The following is an 18,263-nucleotide window of genomic DNA, read 5'->3' as shown; positions in this document are numbered from 1 at the left end:
CAAATTTTTTGTCTAAATTTTTAGGCTTGGGAATTCCCAAAAATTTTGGCTAAAATTTGCTTGTCTTCTTTAGGGACACCGGGAATTCCCAATTTTTTAAAGCATTTTTTTTCTGACAGTGGGAATTCCCAAAAAAAAGGGGCAGCATATTGATGAAACCCTAAAGAAGACATGGGAATTCCCAAGAAAAGTGCCCCTTTTTTAGGCTTGGGAATTCCCAAAAATTTTGACAAAAATTTGTATGTCTTCTTTAGGGTCACTGGGAATTCTCAAGTTTTTGAGCATTTTTTTTATCAAATGGAATTCCCAATTTTTTTTTGCTAAAATTTTGGTATGGGAATTCCCAAAAATTTTGGCAAAAATTTGCATGTCTTCTTTAGGGTCACTGGGAATTCCCAATATTTTTAAGCATTTTTTTATCAAATGGGAATTCCCAATTTTTTTTGCTAAAATTTTGGTATGGGAATTCCCAAAAATTTGGCAAAAATTTGCATGTCTTCTTTAGGGTCACTGGGAATTCCCAATATTTTTAAGCATTTTTTTTATCAAAATGGGAATTCCCAATTTTTTGGGATAAAATTTTGTTCTGGGAATTCCCAAAAATTTATGGTACAAATTCACATGTCTTCTTTAGGGGGGGTGCCATTAATTTCTGGAATAGCCCAATAACCATTTCGTCTACATCCATTTCGTCTAAACCTACTTGGTCTTTATCCAATACGTCTACTAATCATTTAGTCCTATAACCGTTTGGTCCGATAACCAGATGGTCCGATACCCATTTAGTCTAATAATTGATAAGTCTAACAATCATTTAGCCTAATAACCAATTGGTCCGACAACCATTTAGTATACTAACCGATTGGTCTACTAACCGTTTCATCTAATAGCACGTGAGAGGCTATATAGCATTGTGTGCGGCAATAACACGCACAGTGGTCATAGGAGGGCGCCTGTCCGGGTTTCATGCCCTATATCACCACCCACAGGCCATACATGAAGCATTAAAATTTGCAAATTACAAAAACAGGAAAACATATTTTTGTTGAAATGACAGGTATTACTCGTAGCCTACTGGCCCTTGTGCCACCCATGGCACCCCGATTATGCGGCTATAGAAAAGTCCGGGAAAAGACTGCCAAAGGACAAATAGCCCAGCAAAATATCAATTTCACCCGAGTAGGTTACACTTATACCTTCTTCTTCTTCTTCTTCTTCTTCTTCTTCTTCTTCTTCTTCTTCTTCTTCTTCTTCTTCTTCTTCTTCTTCTTCTTCGTCTTCGTCTTCGTCTTCGTCTTCTTCTTCTTCTTCTTCTTCTTCTTCTTCTTCTTCTTCTTCTTCTTCTTCTTCTTCTTCTTCTTCTTCTTCTTCTTCTTCTTCTTCTTCTTCTTCTTCATATTCTTCTTCTTCTTCTTCTTCTTCTTCTTCTTCTTCTTCTTCTTCTTCTTCTTCTTCTTCTTCTTCTTCATATTCTTCTTCTTCTTCTTCTTCTTCTTCTTCTTCTTCTTCGTCTTCTTCTTCTTCTTCTTCTTCTTCTTCTTCTTCTTCTTCTTCTTCTTCTTCTTCTTCTTCTTCTTCTTCTTCTTCTTCTTCTTCTTCTTCTTCTTCTTCTTCTTCTTCTTCTTCTTCTTCTTCTTCTTTCTATCTTTTGGATACATTATAAACAATAATCATTACGCTGCCGGAGAATTCATGGGAATATGCATATAAGATTATAGCACATATAGTACGTTTGTTCAGTCGTCCTCCTCTTGGTATACATATACTCCTCAAATGCTAAGCAGCAGGACCAGATTTACCTTTTTTGGGGGCCCTGGGCCAGACCAACATTTGGAGGCCCCAAACTTACTCTGCCGAGGAAGGCATGTGCACCCAAGTGGCCAAGTTTAAAATCGATAGCGGATGCATTCGAATTTAGAGGGGTGAGCATATTTTGTTCTATTATTAATATGACATTTGCGCTCGAAGCGCGCGAAAAAAATTAAATTTATCCTATTTTAGCCCCAATTCAAGGTGAATTTTGCGCAAAATTGGGCGATTTTACGACATTTTTGGCCCAAAACATGCTGTATTGGGGCTAAAAGGAAGACGCATAAGGCAATTTTGGGGGCCCCCAAATTTTGGCCGGGCCCATCTGGCCCAATGGTAAATCCGGCCCTGCTAAGCAATCTTTGCCATGTTTCGATGACAGAGTTTCAATCATGTAGATGTATCAATGACACGCGGGAATCAAGTACAATGACACGCGGGATTTAAGTACACGCTGTTATTTACAGCCCGTAATCAGTAGTACATGTAAACGAAATGGCATTTTTTAGACGAATCGGCAAATAGGTATTAGACTAACTGATAATTAGACCTAACCGTTATTAGACCAAATGGTTATTAGACCAAATGGTTATTTAAAAAGTATTAGGCGAAAAGGTTATTAGACTGAATGGTTCTTAGACCGACTGGTTAATGGACCAAAAAGTATTAGACTAAATGGACATTAGACTATATAATTAGACTAAATGGTAAGTAGGCTTTCTGGTGATAGACAAAATGTATATAGACTAAACGGGTATTAGACGAAATGGTATTATACCAAATGGCAATAAATTTTCGTGCTGTGACAGAGGGTTGATATATGTATATAGAATGACGTACCCACAGCTGGGTGCAGCTCCTACGCGAGCTGCGCGCTTTGTGTATTGCATGACTGACTGACGCTTTGGCGAATTGGCGCGGGAGTAAATTGAGACTTTGACTCGCGCTTTAACAAAAAACGAATAATTCTAGCATATTACGAGCTGATCATAGTATACTTTACTTAAAACTATATAAGCATGATTCTTAACATTTTTTTTTTTTACAGAATGTGGTTCACCAGTACCGCTGGGGATGAAGGATCTCACCATCAATGACAACCAAATAACAGCATCTGACTTTTATCAGCAAGGTCCTACCCGATTTCTTCCAGAGCACGGTAGACTCGATTATTATGGCTACTGGTGCACCAAAGTTTCAAATCCAACCAATCCGTGCTTTATGGTTGACCTTCTATCAAGTTTTATCATTACAGGGATACAAACACAGGGCAATATACCTGGAGTTGTTGAATATATCACAGAATTAGACGTCAAATATGGGGACTCGTTAGATGCTTTGGCGTATGTGATGGAAAATGGAGTCAAAAAGGTTTGTTAAACCATAAGATATATAGTATGAAGAACACTCTAGAAGTATAATTATGATGTAACCACACGAAACCACTTCTAAATTTGTGAATGTTCTCAATCATCCAGGTAGATAAACAAGACAAAATGAATGTTGAATCTGGCCTTTTTTTTGATAGCGACAGTATCGCGTCTCATCCAAGACGCACCATCAGGCTGACTGATCAGATGATGAGCCATTGACCTGTGATTTTATTATTATTATAACCACTGCTAGCTCAACCTTAATTCTTCTTTAATTTCAAATCTTTTTTTTCACATTTTGATCATTATTCTTATCAAAATCTGACAAATTTGATGAATATGTTTAAAAACCCGAAAAGTCGGTATATTTCCCCCTGCGCCCTGACAAAACTTCTTTCACAGTCAGCGTGATGCACCGGCACTGTTTACAGTCATCCCGAATTCGTCTATGTGATAAAGTTACAGTGACATAACATTTTGTTGCAGACTTTCCCTGCGAATAGTGATGACTCTACAGTAGTGGACATTACATTTCCCACACCAGTCTTTGCACGTTACATTGAAATTCTACCTCAAAGTTGGGTTGAGTGGTGTTCATTGCGTCTGGAAATCATCGGGTGTCCGATGTCAGAATGTAAGTCATACGAATAACACGGCTTATTATAAGTTAAACCTTAATATTTATACAGGCTGGGTAATGACTTACCATATGAATATATTCCACAAAATAATGTTTCAAATAGTCTGCAAAGAAATTCCTGTAAAAGGATCCAAGATGGCTTACAAACTGAAATAAATGTTTTATTTATATATGAATGGGTTACGGCTTTCTGATTCCACATCCTCGATTTGTTTCTCTATTTTACTGTCCAGCCAAAATACGGGTACCACCCATCTATAATCGCTAAAAGAAATCAAACGCTATCAAGAAAGTCAACGCCTTTCATTTACAACCATAGGAAGCACGTGTAATACAACCCTCGTTTTCTGCTTTTAATTTGTAAACATATTTTTTCCAGCAACAACAAGTGGGATTCCTACCACACAACAAGATCAGACTACCAAGTTTTGATTACTTTTACATTTTATTTTTACTTTTTACACCATAACTTCCCTCATTCTTCAGGCCTTGCCCTCTTTCGGGGACTAATGTATAGTTTAAACTTATTGCATATCCATAGTTCGTGGTTAATGGTTCTTGGTACCTCTACGGAGCAAACTAGCTGGATATCCAAATTTCGCTGATAGTGGTGCTTCCCGTAGCCATCCCAAACCAGCCTATACCCCATCCCGCTAGTTTGCTTATCAAAATACTAGTTTATATATTCATTGTTGTCAAATTTTAACGTTTTATTAACGTTATAGCGGATTACAGCTATGATGCGGGCACAGCTCTAGTCCAACAAAGGACGCTATTTGTGTTATTCAGTGGATATAGACTGAATATCAGATAGACCAAGCTGTATAAATATATCGAAAATCAACTGGAATAAGCTAATTTTGGCATGAATACACTGACAAAAGTAATTTCAATTGAATGTTATAAATAATAAAAATTATTTTTTATAACTCCTTATTTTTTATTAAGCTAGGGTTAAGAACCAGAGAGCCTTAACTCACAAATGTTTCCTTCATGAGTTACAGCTTTCTGGTTCTCAAACTTCGATTTCTCTATTCACTGCCCAGCCAATACACGTGTACCACGCATCTGTAATCGCAAACAGAAATCAAATGCTGCCAACGCCTTTAATTAACAATCGTCGGAAGCAAGTGGAATACAAATACAACCCTCATGTTATGCTCTTAATTTGAATTTTAAACATTTTTTTTTCAGTAACAACACGTGGAATGCTAACCACACAAGAAGATCAGACATTGGGTGCTTTGACTGCAGGTAATTATGAAATAGGATGAGAAATGTATAGTCATCTGCCATGACGACAAATATATAGCATTGAATTATAACTTGTAAATGATAAAACCAATCAGAGGTCCATATCTCAAAGAGGGGACTTAATTGTCGCATCGGATCTCATTTGTCAAGCATTTATTGGATATCATATCAATATAATATGAAGAAATTATGTATCCCCAGCAAACACAAAACGTTTTCGACATTCGCAAAAGGTTATAAAAGGTTGTCAGAAAACGTTTAAATGTCGGGTTATATAAAGGGTATATTAAGAGTATAAAACGTTTTCATAACCTTAAAAAAAAACATTTTTTGATAATCTACTGCACAGCAAACAAAAATGTTTTACAGAAAACGTTTAACTGTCGGGTTATATAAAAGGTATAAAAACATTTTAATAACATTCCAAAAACATTCTTGAAAACTTGATACAAAACATTCTAAACAGAATGTTATTTTGGGGTTAAAAAAATATTTTGAAAAACATTTGGCAACATTTAAAAAATCATCTGTTCTCAAATACAGCACTCTTCACATAGCATAATATCGCTATGTAGTGTTTTGTTTGGAAGTCTGGGATAACAAAAGTGACTACACAAACTTTCGAGTTTAATATTTTTATATCCTCAGTGCCTACAAGTATTATTGATACGCCACCTACCCAGTTAGCACCGACTACATCATCTCAAACTGAAGCATCAGTATCCACTCCAGGTGCAGATATCCCATCTTCATTGATCTCTGGGGTCACTCAATCTATAACGACAACTAAACCACCAGCGTCCGCTGTTACCGAAACTTCTAAACCAACAGCGTCCAATCCTAGTTTAGGGACAATGCCGTCTCCCGGGTCTTCCTCAGCTCCAGTGACTGGCGGTGTAGATCCCGCACTAACCATAACACCAGTTACTATTCTTTCTGCAGCCATTACAACAAAGGATACTTCTGGAATAGGTTAGTCTACTTCTTACTCCATATTTAAATTAGTAGCATTTTATAATGGGCCTCAGTGTTCGCCCTTTAAAAAGCTAGTAAGACCTTGTGTATTCTCAATTCTTTGTCGTTGTCTTTTGCATTTTGTCTCCATCACCAAGCTGATTTCTTTTATTCTCCAACTTCTTTCAAATGTCGGCAAAATACATTGTGCAAAAATGCTCACATTATATATGTAATAACGTGTCACCACATAATTGTTTATTATTAAAGATGCTGATGCCAGTTGTGAAGAAACTGACACTACCGTATCCCCAGAAAGTACTTCATTTAAAGAGTATGCTCAAATGCTCAAATGTCACCCACCCAGTGCTGGTAATGATGACGCTGGAAAACAGGCCATAAATGTAAGTTGAAGAATACACATGATTGTCTTTGACGTATTAGACACGCCCCGTAATTAGCCAAAGAAGTCAAGTCTTTTTTGAATGTTTGTCTTTGTTGAATTGAAAAAAATACGCACCTTTACACTCACTTTCGCTAGATCTATTAGCGTCATCATTGTTGTGCTAAGATGACTTTTTATCTTGTAAGAGCGTAAAATTGTAGTATTGATACTAACACATTATTGAGTATGAATACAAGTATTAACAAACAAAATAAAGAAATAAAGGGATTAAAAGAAGTGCATTGTCAAAAACTTTTATTAAAAGAGTAATACTTGATCTTTAATAATAATAATAATGTTATATATCCACTTTTCCAGGTTTTGCTTGAAAAATTCAACGAAGGAATTCCATCAAAGGTACGATGTTTGTTTTAATAATTCTAGTTTTGGCTATTGCCCAAAAGTTTAAATTAAAGAAAATGCTATTCTTGTTATAGTAAAGCCAACACAAATATGGGGATCTTTTTAGGCTTAATCCAATGAATAGGAAAGAGATTGAGGTTTGAGTTTAAGTCTTTTTTCATGGCGTTTGGGAAATAGTCTTCTGACTGATTGTTGTTGAGGGTTCGTCACTCAAATTTATAACCACGGATGGAGAGAGACAATATAGGTTAAGGCCTTGTCTAAGTGTAGAACACTGTGGTAGCTTGAATCCGCAACCCTATAAATATGGGTCAGAACCCGTACCGCTGTCCCGCAGTGTCCTGCAGATCAAGATAAATGGTTACTTGGTATATGAATAAATAAGTAGGTGTTTAATTTCAAATTTATTACCTGTTCAACTTAAGTTTTTAAGACTTGGCTTTGTTTTGCTTTGTTTTCAGATTAACGGCACAAACATAGAGCCCACGCTACAGGAAGTGGCAAACATCATTGATACAATTATCGCTAGTCTATCCCTATCGGAGCCGTTTGTCACCAGTTATTCTGCATTAAGTAATGAATAGCAAAAATATATAAATTTACACTTTGTATGAGTAAGGTTACGCTGGCGCTAATATCAATCATTTTAAGGAGAGTTTATACTCTGGAAAATATTTGAGTTCTGGAGCAATTTTATGTTGTTGTTATGTTCATAATTTTTTATTGAGGTGTGGAATGATATAGCTCATAGTAAATGCAGTATAGATTTTGTTTAAATAATTTCCCCCTTCCAGCCGTTGATGGTATATTTCTAACTCTGATCAAGCCGTAATTAGCAAAGAGGAAAACTGAGGATGAATGTATAGCCTGAAATTCAAAGCGAAAGTGATTGTGTTGCCTGGCATCGCTTATTCCTGCTTGATTAGAAACTGGAAAGGGCCAATTATAAGAAAACTATATACATTAAAACCATTTTGTAACTGTGATGTCTATACAGGTGTTACAGCTAAACGAATAGCGTCTGACGAAGATTATACATACCAACCATCAGCTGATCAATATATTGAAGCTATGAGCAACTTTCCAGGTAAAAGAAGTTGAGATAAAAGTGGCATGGAAAATAAGCTATTTCTTAAAGCAACAAATATATTTTCGACAACCTTTCTTTTAATTTTCCCGAAGTAAAACTTTTCTCTTTGAATACATTCATTGAACATTATGTTATAATTCGTCATGAACTTTCGCATAGCGACGAATAAAAATGACTATAATTTATAAACTGTACCTATATAGACCTTTGTATTGCTTACATGTTTAACCGAGTGTGGGACCAATCACGAATATTAAAAAGAGACATTGTACTGTAAAAGAATTAGTAATAACATCACGATATATAAGAATATTAAAAATAACATAAAGCAATGTCAGACGATTCAATTGATTTATCACGAAGTAATAACACATGCATATCAGTACATTCATTTACTTGCAACCTTTTAGTACTCGGCTTGATTTCCCTTAGTTTTTGACTAATTTTATTACTTCTAATTTACTTTAACATTTTAACCAGGAGATGCCAACTCGAATGTCGTCTTATTTGGTCTGTCTTACAAAGACTTGGCTACTTTGAAGTCAAACGAAACAGTGTCTTTGGGAAGTCAGTTAAGTTATGTTGCATCTGGATTAACATCTGTTTCGATCAGCGTGGACGGTTCGAAGGTGTCTGTTCCCGTGTCATTTAAAACACTGATAATAGAGGTAATACATTAAACGTTGCGTTGCCGTGATTGACATAATATGCAGCGCAAGGTGAACTAACGGGAACGCCACACGTAACGCGTGATGTCTATTAAATACCAACAATACTTACACGGCATCACGTTCATTCGTTCTTTAGCTAATGCTGTCTGTTAGCTTGACAGCGGATGAACATGAGGAAATAGGTTACAGTTTAAAACCTTAAAACTACGAAGGAGAAAGGGTTTTCATCCGTCATACAAAAGGTCCGGCTTTACTCGATGTCATGATATGTGATTTGCTGCTCCACAGCGACCCCCTTCAATTTTTCTCGAATTTCTACTTCTTGTATGATTGTAATGCCAAAACGGTGTACTAAAATAGCATTTGAAAGACTAAGCCTGAAGTGCTTTAATTACAATAAAATTTAAGTTTTTTCACCAATCGAGTGATGGCTAAGAAATGTGCACCCCTGTGCATGTATATCATTCAATTAGTGACACATAAGCTGTATGCATATCTCTTTTGGTCTTGTGTTTTATTTATACGTCCCATCTGCGTGAAGATCCGCTCAATAATAATACATTTACGATCGGCGAGCTTATACAGGCATTGCATGTGCTGGAAAGAAATAGCAATTTCGTTTTACCCCATTTGCTTTAAGCTAATCGTAGATCAATAAGCTAATTTCTAGTGATACAATTGTCACCCCAGCACCTTTCCCGGGAGTAGGGCCGAGAATCAAAAGTGACTGCAGAAGAAGGGCGGTGTTGGTAAGGCCCACTATAGGTTTCTGTAGTAAAATCCATGATTTAATTTCGCTTCATTCCAAGAGATATTGACCTTTTACTTGCTATTTAGTTTGAAATAGTAATTTCTTTTTATATTTAGGCGAAATAAACGTAGCCTAACTTTTTTACACTGCCAGACTGTCCAATTTTGCAAGGGTGCGCGCGCATTATGACATCATAGCGATATATGTGGGGAATGTTTGTGCTTATTTTGGCATTACTGACTAGTTCATTATTTTTTTCTCTTTTATTTGTTTTAAGCCTGTGTCGAAGCTGAAAGAAGGAGAATCATTTGAACCTGTGTGTGTCTACTGGGACGAAACCAACAGGTATTACAATTATTGAGTTTTAATAGCTCTTTCTGTTTTCATTATTGGCGGGTATTATTTATAGGTTAATAAACGCGTATCACTTGTTGGGAGTGAAATTGTACAAAATAATGCACGCGTACTGAGATGTACGGAGCTCGTGCATTAGACGCATCAACATCTCAGTAGGCCTACAAGTGCATTATTTTGTACAATTTCTCGAGCAAAAAGTGATACGCATTTATTAACCTATTTCATACACGACTAAAAAATCAGGTAATTTTGGCAATTTTTATAACAAAATTGTAACTAATAATATTGGAAAATTCAAACAAATGTAAATGAATCCACCCGCAAGAAAAATGAACGCGTCCTAAACACTGCGCTTACTACAAGAGGTGCGAGCCCGTGCAATTATGCAACATTTATGCACGGCTAGTAATTTACTAACGCTTGCTCTGATTAGTTGTCACTATCTAGGAGTGTATGAATATACGTATATTCAACATTATGCTAATCGTTAAGCACATTTATTTTTGTTACATTCATATCATTCTCATTAGTTTATGATTAATTTATCTGCTCGTGGATTAGTGTAATAGAATATTAACAAATGCATAATTACTATTATCATCTTCTAAAATAAAATACAGCTCTTGGTCTGACTATGGATGCCAGAGAGTAGCTAATGACGAGAAATCACATGCCACCTGCAGCTGTAACCATACAACGAACTATGCCGTACTCATGCAGATTAAGCCAGGACCAGTAAGTTAATTGTAAATCAGAAACGTCTTAGCTTAATACCAAGGAAGGACTTACCATTTAACCAGATGGTCCCGAGTCCAGAGCCCAAAAATTTTTTTTTGGGGGGGGCCAAAATTGCGTTGTACGTGTTTCTTTTTAGCCCCCAAACACCATGTTTTGGACCAAATTATGGTATAATTTCGAAATTGAGCGTAATTCGCGTGCACTGGCACTTTACATGGCAATGTTTACTTTCATTTTGGGCTAAAATAGTCTGATATTGAATTCGCGCGTACATTTAATGTCCTTGTCAAATATGATTGTTTCCCTTCTAAATTCTATAATCCTTCTGCCGCCTTATAATCCCACCGTTGTTAACCAAAACTTAGCGACTTGAGTGTATTATGCCTTCCTCACAGTGAGTTTGGTGCCTCCAAATTTTGACCTGACCCAGGGCCCCAAAACAGATAAATTCGACCCTGCATAATCCTGCTGTTTTAATAATCATACCATGTTCAGATTCTTATCAACAAATTGCAATAAAATTTTCTTAATTTTGCTTTGCAGCCAAGCAACGCAAATAGAGCCAACGCCAAAACACTTGGTGTACTTACGACTATTGGATGTTCACTGTCAATCTTTGCTCTTATCTCTGGACTCCTTATTTTTTCACTTTTCAGGTAACTGATAAGCCAATTTCCTCAAAGGGATTATTTATGTGTTTTCCGTTGCCCCATGAAGCATGAAGTAGATAATTTAAACGTAACATTATTTAATCCCCAATCTATCATATCTTAAACAATGTTTCACATATATAGATTACGTAATCTCAGTTTTGATATTAAATTGGATTGATTGAGCCCATATTTTTTGGTCGAGCTATGAGACGGAAACTCATAGCGAGACCAATAAATATTGGGCGTAGAGCATCCAATTTTATCATTATTATGTTTTGGATCCAATATTTTCACACACTTGGATTATGACACGTTATTACTTATGTGAGCATTTTTGCACAATGTATTTTGGTGACTTGGATTTACCAAAACATACAAATGATTTAACATGTATTCAGGCCCGTACGCAGAATTTTTTGGGTGGGTGGGGTGCTGATTTGACCCTAAAAGGGGAAAAACCACAGATTTTTAATACTCACTACGCTCACAAATTGTTATATTTTGAGACTCTTTAAAATCCTTTTGGAATATGGTTGGGAGGCGATACCCCAGTCATAAAAAGACCGCAACAAGTACTTATGTGTTGGGTATGATTTCTTAACAGAAACCCCATTTTATCACAAGATCGCAACCTGGTGCATTTTCACCTTATGATCGCAATGTTGGCTGCAATAATGATGTTTCTTCTTAGTAATAATTTACAGGAAAATGCGGTAAGAATGTTTCCTTTGAATTATAGACAATAAATGAATTAAATACTTACGTTTTTCATCCTTTATGATCATCCTGATACTAGTTAAATTTTGCTTTTAATTTCTAACAACAAAAGTTAAACTTATGCTTGTTTCATACTTCATTATTTTGCAACGGTTACAGTTATGCAACCAAATATCGACTATTCATAATGTGCCTTTAAAAGAGTAACGACTTACTAAGATCTATAGTAAATGGAGTGTATGGAACAACACTCTACTGAAGTTATCAATGCATCTAAAAAGTTAGAAAACACTAAATGATTTCAGGTTTCGACATAATCAACATTTCAGCTTATGTTCCAAAAAAACAAAAAACAAAATACAATTTATTTGACTTTACTCAGTATAAAAACAACTTCTTCATTGAATAAAATAAAAGAACTAACTACAAAAAGGATATATTTTGTTGCAGGTTCTTTGTAAGACCATAGCCATTTTGCTCCATTACGCTTACTTGGCTACCTTTTGTTGGATGTTGGTTGAAGGAATCCACCTGTATCGCCTCATTGTTATTGTTTATGGCTATGAGAGAAATTTTAAATGGCTCTACTACATCGTTGGATGGGGTAATTGTTAGAGATTTATTAATAATAAATGTGCAACAGACATAAAAGAAAATCTTACAATAAAAGTATTAATGTGTTTTTTATGTATGAAATTACAAATAACACAGCCTGGAAAATTACCATCTTATCCGTTCATCATCGTCTTTATAAAATTAGACAGTAATATCAATTACCTTGTCTCGTGACAAATGCACTCATCAATAATTGTTTTATTTTATCTTTCCCTCTCTCATGAAACAGTTGTACCGGTACCGATAGTGTGTATTTCAGCTGGTATTCGATACACTCATTACGGACAAAACGGAACGTAAGATTATGCTGGGAACAAATATGATGAAATGCCGAACAACACTAACAACAATATCTTACCTTAAATCCAACACACACATTAACACTAACCCTAGGCCATAGTTTAAATCCTTCCAATCCCTGTAGACATATCCCTCATCCTAAAAATAGTGCAAAATGATAACATACTATATTACAAGTCTTTTTTTTTCAACTTGGTGCATATCTATAAAATTTCATTACTTATGAAAAATATTGACTTGCCAGTGATCATAAACAGAAATACAAAATAAATGACACTGTACCTCACACTTTGAACTCCTTGAATACTATTGTATTGTTTTTATATATCTCTTTGTCTATTTGTTATGGGATTTGTATCCTTGTTTGGATTTTCTTTTTACCAAAGGTGTTGGTTGTCGACGGAAGATGGGTTTAGCTGGGCGTTTGTTGGTCCTGTGTTATTGATCATATCGGTAAGTCATTGCTTATGAATTATATGGTTTGGGACATAATATATAAATGTTTGTTTTATAACAGTGATCTACATAAATTGACTTGTCGTTGATTTCATTGTGTTTTATAAGAAGTTGATCAATAGATTGATTGATCGTCTATCTCAATTGTTCATCACCGTTTAACAACGATGTGTCCCCGAGGGCAGTTAAACGAGCGAAGTTAATCAGTCAGACGCGCCGGACATGATTGGATCCATTTCAATAACACAAACAAGCTAAAGATCATCTAATTTTTACGATTAATTTATGAGGAAAATTTCTGCTGATATCAACAATAAAGTATAGAACAAGTTTCAGGCATGACATACAGCCTATACGCACTTCAGTTAAGTTGCGTCTGCGTATAGCTTAACAGCTGTGAATTGACTGTGTGCTGTGTGATATTTCTATTTTCAGTTGAATCTGATAATTCTTGCACTTGTGGTTAAAACAATCATGACTTTGAATAAGGAGTCGTTGGACCATGACAACATTGCAATAGTAAGGTAAGAACCGGGGGTAAGAAGAAGAAGAAGAAGAAGAAGAAGAAGAAGTTTTTAAATTATATGATTTATAGAATGAACTTTTGCAAAACACAAAGTGTTAATTTTCAATAATATATTATTGATTTTGATAATTTAAATGGATTTTTTGGCTACTTTGACCAACAATAAATCGTGTAGCCTTAAGGACAGTAAAGTATATAAGTCAAACTCTCTTTTGTCATTTAGATCTGGACTGAAGACGGCTTTTATGCTGCTCCCAATGCTGGGTATAACTTGGATATTTGGTCTCTTGGCAAACTTCACCATTGTCTTTGCCTATCTGTTTACAATATTTAACAGCGTAGAGGTATGTGTCAGTGCGTTAGCAGAATGCATATTACAGACTTGACATTTAGTATGGAATATTTTTTCGCAAAATTCCAAGACTGGTCTGGAAGGGGTCTGCATAAATCGCACGGGCTAAATAATAATTGATCACACTCGGCCACGTATCACTCGCACTGCAGACTATTGCTTGAACTTTATGAAAGAAGTAGTCCTGACTTGGTATTACTGCCGTGAATAGACGTATTGCTGGATAAGAAGTCACACAGACTTGTCTTTAATATCGATATTTAATCCCCATAAAGATATATATTATTTTGAAATAAATCCCAGATTTGCTTAAAAGTAAATCTTAAAGGACTTGAATATTAAATCCAATATGGACTTGCCTTTTTAATCTTTCAAGGATTTGAAATCTTAAGTCTAAGGATAGTCTTATGGTTTAATCCAAAGGTTTTGCCACTAATTTTTATTACAGTCCGCCTTGGAGTTAAAAATTAAATCTTTTAGACTTGAAAATAAGTCTTTGAAGTATTAACATTTGTTCTTTGTAGATTTAAACTTTAAATCTAAATCTGAAAGTTTTAATTTTTTTAAATCCCCGTGGGACTGAAATGTATAAAACTTTGTAAATACTTATTTTATTCCTATATTGATTGGTCCCTAACTACAGTCTCTGAAAGTTTTGAAAGTAAGTCTTTGGGATTTGAATTTAAATCCCTGTAATTTAGAGTGTACAAGATGATGAACAAGGCCACCATATTGGGTGCTATCTCGAAAGTATCGACCATCTGCTCGTACTTTTCCCAATCCATTTCAAGAACTTCTCAGCATATGCTAATTTAAATATAGCTGTACCATTATTTCAGACTTTCCCAAAAAGTTCGCGGTTAATTTTCAATAGTGGTAATTCTGACAAACTGCAGACAATAATTATTCTATACAAGTTAATAAACTGAATAGGAAACAAAATTAAGACTAATGCTAAATATTGGTTTTGCTTATTTCATCAGGGAGTATGGTTGGTGGTCGTTTGTTGTGTTCTTAACATGGAGGTAATTGTATAAAGAAACATAACAAAAGGATAGTATCAATTAATTTAATTACCATTACAAAATTAATCAAGTAATTAAAAGTCATAAATAGTAGAAAAACAAGAATTCTTGTGCTGGGTACCAATTATTGGGTTGTGAATGTTGTCTAGGAAGCTGTTCAATGTCAGTGCATTTTGTTGTTGTGTTAGTTGTACAACTGCCTGGTTACTGACATATGTTTAGAGTAAAGTATTGACGTATAATCCTGTGTGTAATTTTGGTTCATTTTGATGGACAGTATTTTAAGATATGAACTTGTGAAAAATTATAAGCTTCTTTATTGGTATGAATCAATATAACATGCTTTGATTATTTCCTACAATTAAGGTGCGCGAAGCGGTATTGTCAATGTGGCAACGTCAAATGAATTCTAACCGAGTAGGACATGAACCACCGGGAGGAACTGGTTATGAAATGGCCCCGGGTGAAATGGCTCAGCCTGAAAGAAAAGGGGTCCAAGTGCATGTCCATATCCATGCCAACGTTGATGTTCAGGTAATATAAACCTTTTCTGTCTTCTACATTGTTCTACACCCCCTCATATTTGTCCCACACAAAACCGTAATTGTTGAACATATCCCCACATTGCACTATTTTATTTGAAAGCGAGAGGTGACATACCGTAGAATATAAAAATATACACTTTATATCAGGCCTTCTCAACTAGTTTAGTTGAAGTGCCAACTGAAATTTTAGTGATAATGATGTGCCAGCATGTCAAGGGAGGACTCTGTGAGGTAGCGCACGTGAATAACGGGTAAGGTACAGTGGTGCTTGGGGGGGTCCAAGGGAAGCTCCCCCGAAAGCTCGTCGATTTTAAAATTTTTAAGGCCCAGATTGGGTATTTATTAAAATTACCGTGCGCCACTTCGTGAGCCACTTCTTACTCATCCAAACAGCATCTGTTTTATTCAAATATTACCGTTAAAGTTGAAACTTTGGGATGTCCACACGTTTCAAAAATGTCCCCACAATTTCATAATTGAAAAGCACCATAAATCAAGTGACTTGTGACTTGACTTGCGATTTGATGACTTGTGATTTACTTTTTCAAAATGACTTGACTTTCTTGTAACTTGGATAAAAGGATTTTTGACTTGGACTTGACTTGCACAAAATGACTTGTTACCATCTCTGCATAATGTCCCTACAATTACGGTTTGATGAGTTCTCTCTTTTGTTCTCATTCTCCTTTTCTTTGAACAAATTCTTTCTCGCAACTACTGCGAGTGTCTCGTTATCACGAACTGCGTCAAAATGTTTGAGATAATTATTTGAATATTACGATTTTTTTTTAAATACACATCAGTGACACCACAGGTTTTAAAAATCAACATATTTACTTCATTCAGTGTTGATAAAGATAACCGAGTGGTTATCGAAACGTACACAGTAAGTGCAATTTATTGGATCAGAAATAAGAACCTTTTGATTGACAACATATTTACTGCTATCAGTCTGCAACGTGTTCTGAAATTTGCTGGAACGGGTCATATATCACATTATTCATTACAACATACAACTACGTTATTAAAAAAAAATCATTGGCAGCTTTAAATGTTAAATATGTTTTATTTTGAAGAAACGATCATTGTTAATATTTTTTTTTTATTTTATGCAATTTATTTCCAGTCGATTCCGGAGTTTGCAAATGTCGAATCATGAAAGAAAGTGACAAACAGTTTGAGGTTATGGAGAAATGATCGTTGTCAACAGAAGCGGCGTAAGCGGATGTTGGTGGTGATACCGCTGCGGCTGCAAACAGTGCCATTTATTTAATAATTATTTGGTCTCTATTGAGTTGTTGACGAATACTAATTAGAACGTGATGAAAACACCAACATTACGACTGATATGTCACCTTTTTTTTAAAATAAAAATATTAGATGGTACGGTTGAACAAGCACAACACAGTAGTTTATTCTAAACCTGGGCATAACCAGCTTTCTTGGTCACGGGCGAAAGACGAAAAGAATTCCCGATTGCATCATTTTGACATGTGGCATATATAAAATAGACCGTTTTTATGGATATTGCACAACTAAAATCTTCAAACCTCCAAAAGCGGCATTATCCGCGCAAAAAGTCTTATTTTTCACTATTTTGTGCATGATATTTTAAAAACATGTCCGATTTTTGTTGGTCCCTAAATCGGGCAGTATCTACCGCCGGGGCAACTACCGCGCCGTTCCCCGTACGTAAAAATGCCTATCATGTGTATGCTCGCTCGAATACTCTCGCGTGAAACTGATGCTATGCTCTGAAATAACCCTGCTGCCCAATTTGCTTCGTAACTTAACTTTTAGTTGTCCAGTGTTGTGTTTCAAGTTATGGTTGAAATAAAACCCCATGCTAAAGCTAATTTTTAATTTTCAGGTCTTAAATCTAAAATTGCGGCCACAATAGAGCATTTTTTTGGGGGGGGGGGGGAATTTGCATGAAATTTGGAGAGAAATTTTGAGACATTTTTGAGCACGGTTTTTGGGCGGTATTCGTGTCAGGAAAACTGTCGATTTTATCTGTATTTGTGCAAATCAAGTCAAATTATTTAGCTTATATATACTTTTGTTTTCACCTTTCATGCATATGTTATTGGTTTTATCCCAGTGTACTTCTGATGAAAATAAAATGGTGTATATTGTGAGTATTGTCATTTCATTTCGGCAACGTTTACCTCCGACTTGTAATTTCCTTGTTTTTTAAAGTTCCCGGTCTGCGCATGCGCGGTACATTTGCAACAGTCTCCTAATCAAATGTACGCACACCTGACAGTGCGGGCGTCTATTAAAAACGACTATACATTTGTGTGATTGACATGGCCTTGTTAAAGAGATAAAGATCCCGGGATAATTTTATTATCTCGAGATATTATCTCGGGATAATTTTAGTATCTAGAGATAATTTTATTATCATAATTTTTTTATCTCGAAAAAATATTTTTAACATCCCAAAAATATTTTTAACATGTCACTTCAGGGGCTCCGTAATTATCGGCTCAGGCTATATAGAGAAACTATTTATTAAAATAAAATATATAATTTAAAGATTCTTAAAATTGTAATGACGCACAGTCTATACTAATAATCTACATGTATATATTCTTTGTATTTTTGACGATATACTTATTTCTTTGGT

The 18,263-nt window shown here is 35.4% G+C and overlaps 2 protein-coding genes across 2 annotated transcripts in view; both read left to right on the top strand.

Moving 5' to 3' along the window:
* The window catches only part of LOC140140427 (uncharacterized), a 35,975-nt gene extending 24,131 nt beyond the window's left edge, over positions 1–11,844 (top strand). The window contains exons 5-17 of the mRNA XM_072162188.1: positions 2,858–3,180; positions 3,669–3,816; positions 5,017–5,076; positions 5,725–6,048; positions 6,301–6,434; positions 6,794–6,832; positions 7,300–7,411; positions 7,836–7,925; positions 8,409–8,596; positions 9,628–9,695; positions 10,328–10,442; positions 10,989–11,101; positions 11,703–11,844. Coding sequence (XP_072018289.1) covers positions 2,858–3,180; positions 3,669–3,816; positions 5,017–5,076; positions 5,725–6,048; positions 6,301–6,434; positions 6,794–6,832; positions 7,300–7,411; positions 7,836–7,925; positions 8,409–8,596; positions 9,628–9,695; positions 10,328–10,442; positions 10,989–11,101; positions 11,703–11,844 — 1,856 coding nt within the window. The remainder of the gene's footprint in view (positions 1–2,857; positions 3,181–3,668; positions 3,817–5,016; positions 5,077–5,724; positions 6,049–6,300; positions 6,435–6,793; positions 6,833–7,299; positions 7,412–7,835; positions 7,926–8,408; positions 8,597–9,627; positions 9,696–10,327; positions 10,443–10,988; positions 11,102–11,702) is intronic.
* A 430-nt stretch (positions 11,845–12,274) lies between these two features.
* On the top strand, positions 12,275–17,973 carry LOC140140283 (adhesion G-protein coupled receptor D1-like). Its single transcript, XM_072162070.1, has 8 exons — positions 12,275–12,419; positions 12,660–12,726; positions 13,117–13,183; positions 13,622–13,710; positions 13,936–14,056; positions 15,048–15,089; positions 15,456–15,623; positions 16,761–17,973. The coding sequence occupies exons 1-8, from the start codon at positions 12,326–12,328 to the stop codon at positions 16,791–16,793; spliced, it is 681 nt and encodes a 226-aa protein (XP_072018171.1). The 5' UTR covers positions 12,275–12,325; the 3' UTR covers positions 16,794–17,973.
* Positions 17,974–18,263: the final 290 nt, after the last annotated feature.

This window comes from Amphiura filiformis, chromosome 19 (assembly GCF_039555335.1).
Source record: "Amphiura filiformis chromosome 19, Afil_fr2py, whole genome shotgun sequence".
Classification (NCBI taxonomy): domain Eukaryota; kingdom Metazoa; phylum Echinodermata; class Ophiuroidea; order Amphilepidida; family Amphiuridae; genus Amphiura; species Amphiura filiformis.
The sequence above is the reverse complement of the archived record's forward strand: the minus strand, read 5'-3'. Positions and strand labels throughout refer to the sequence as shown.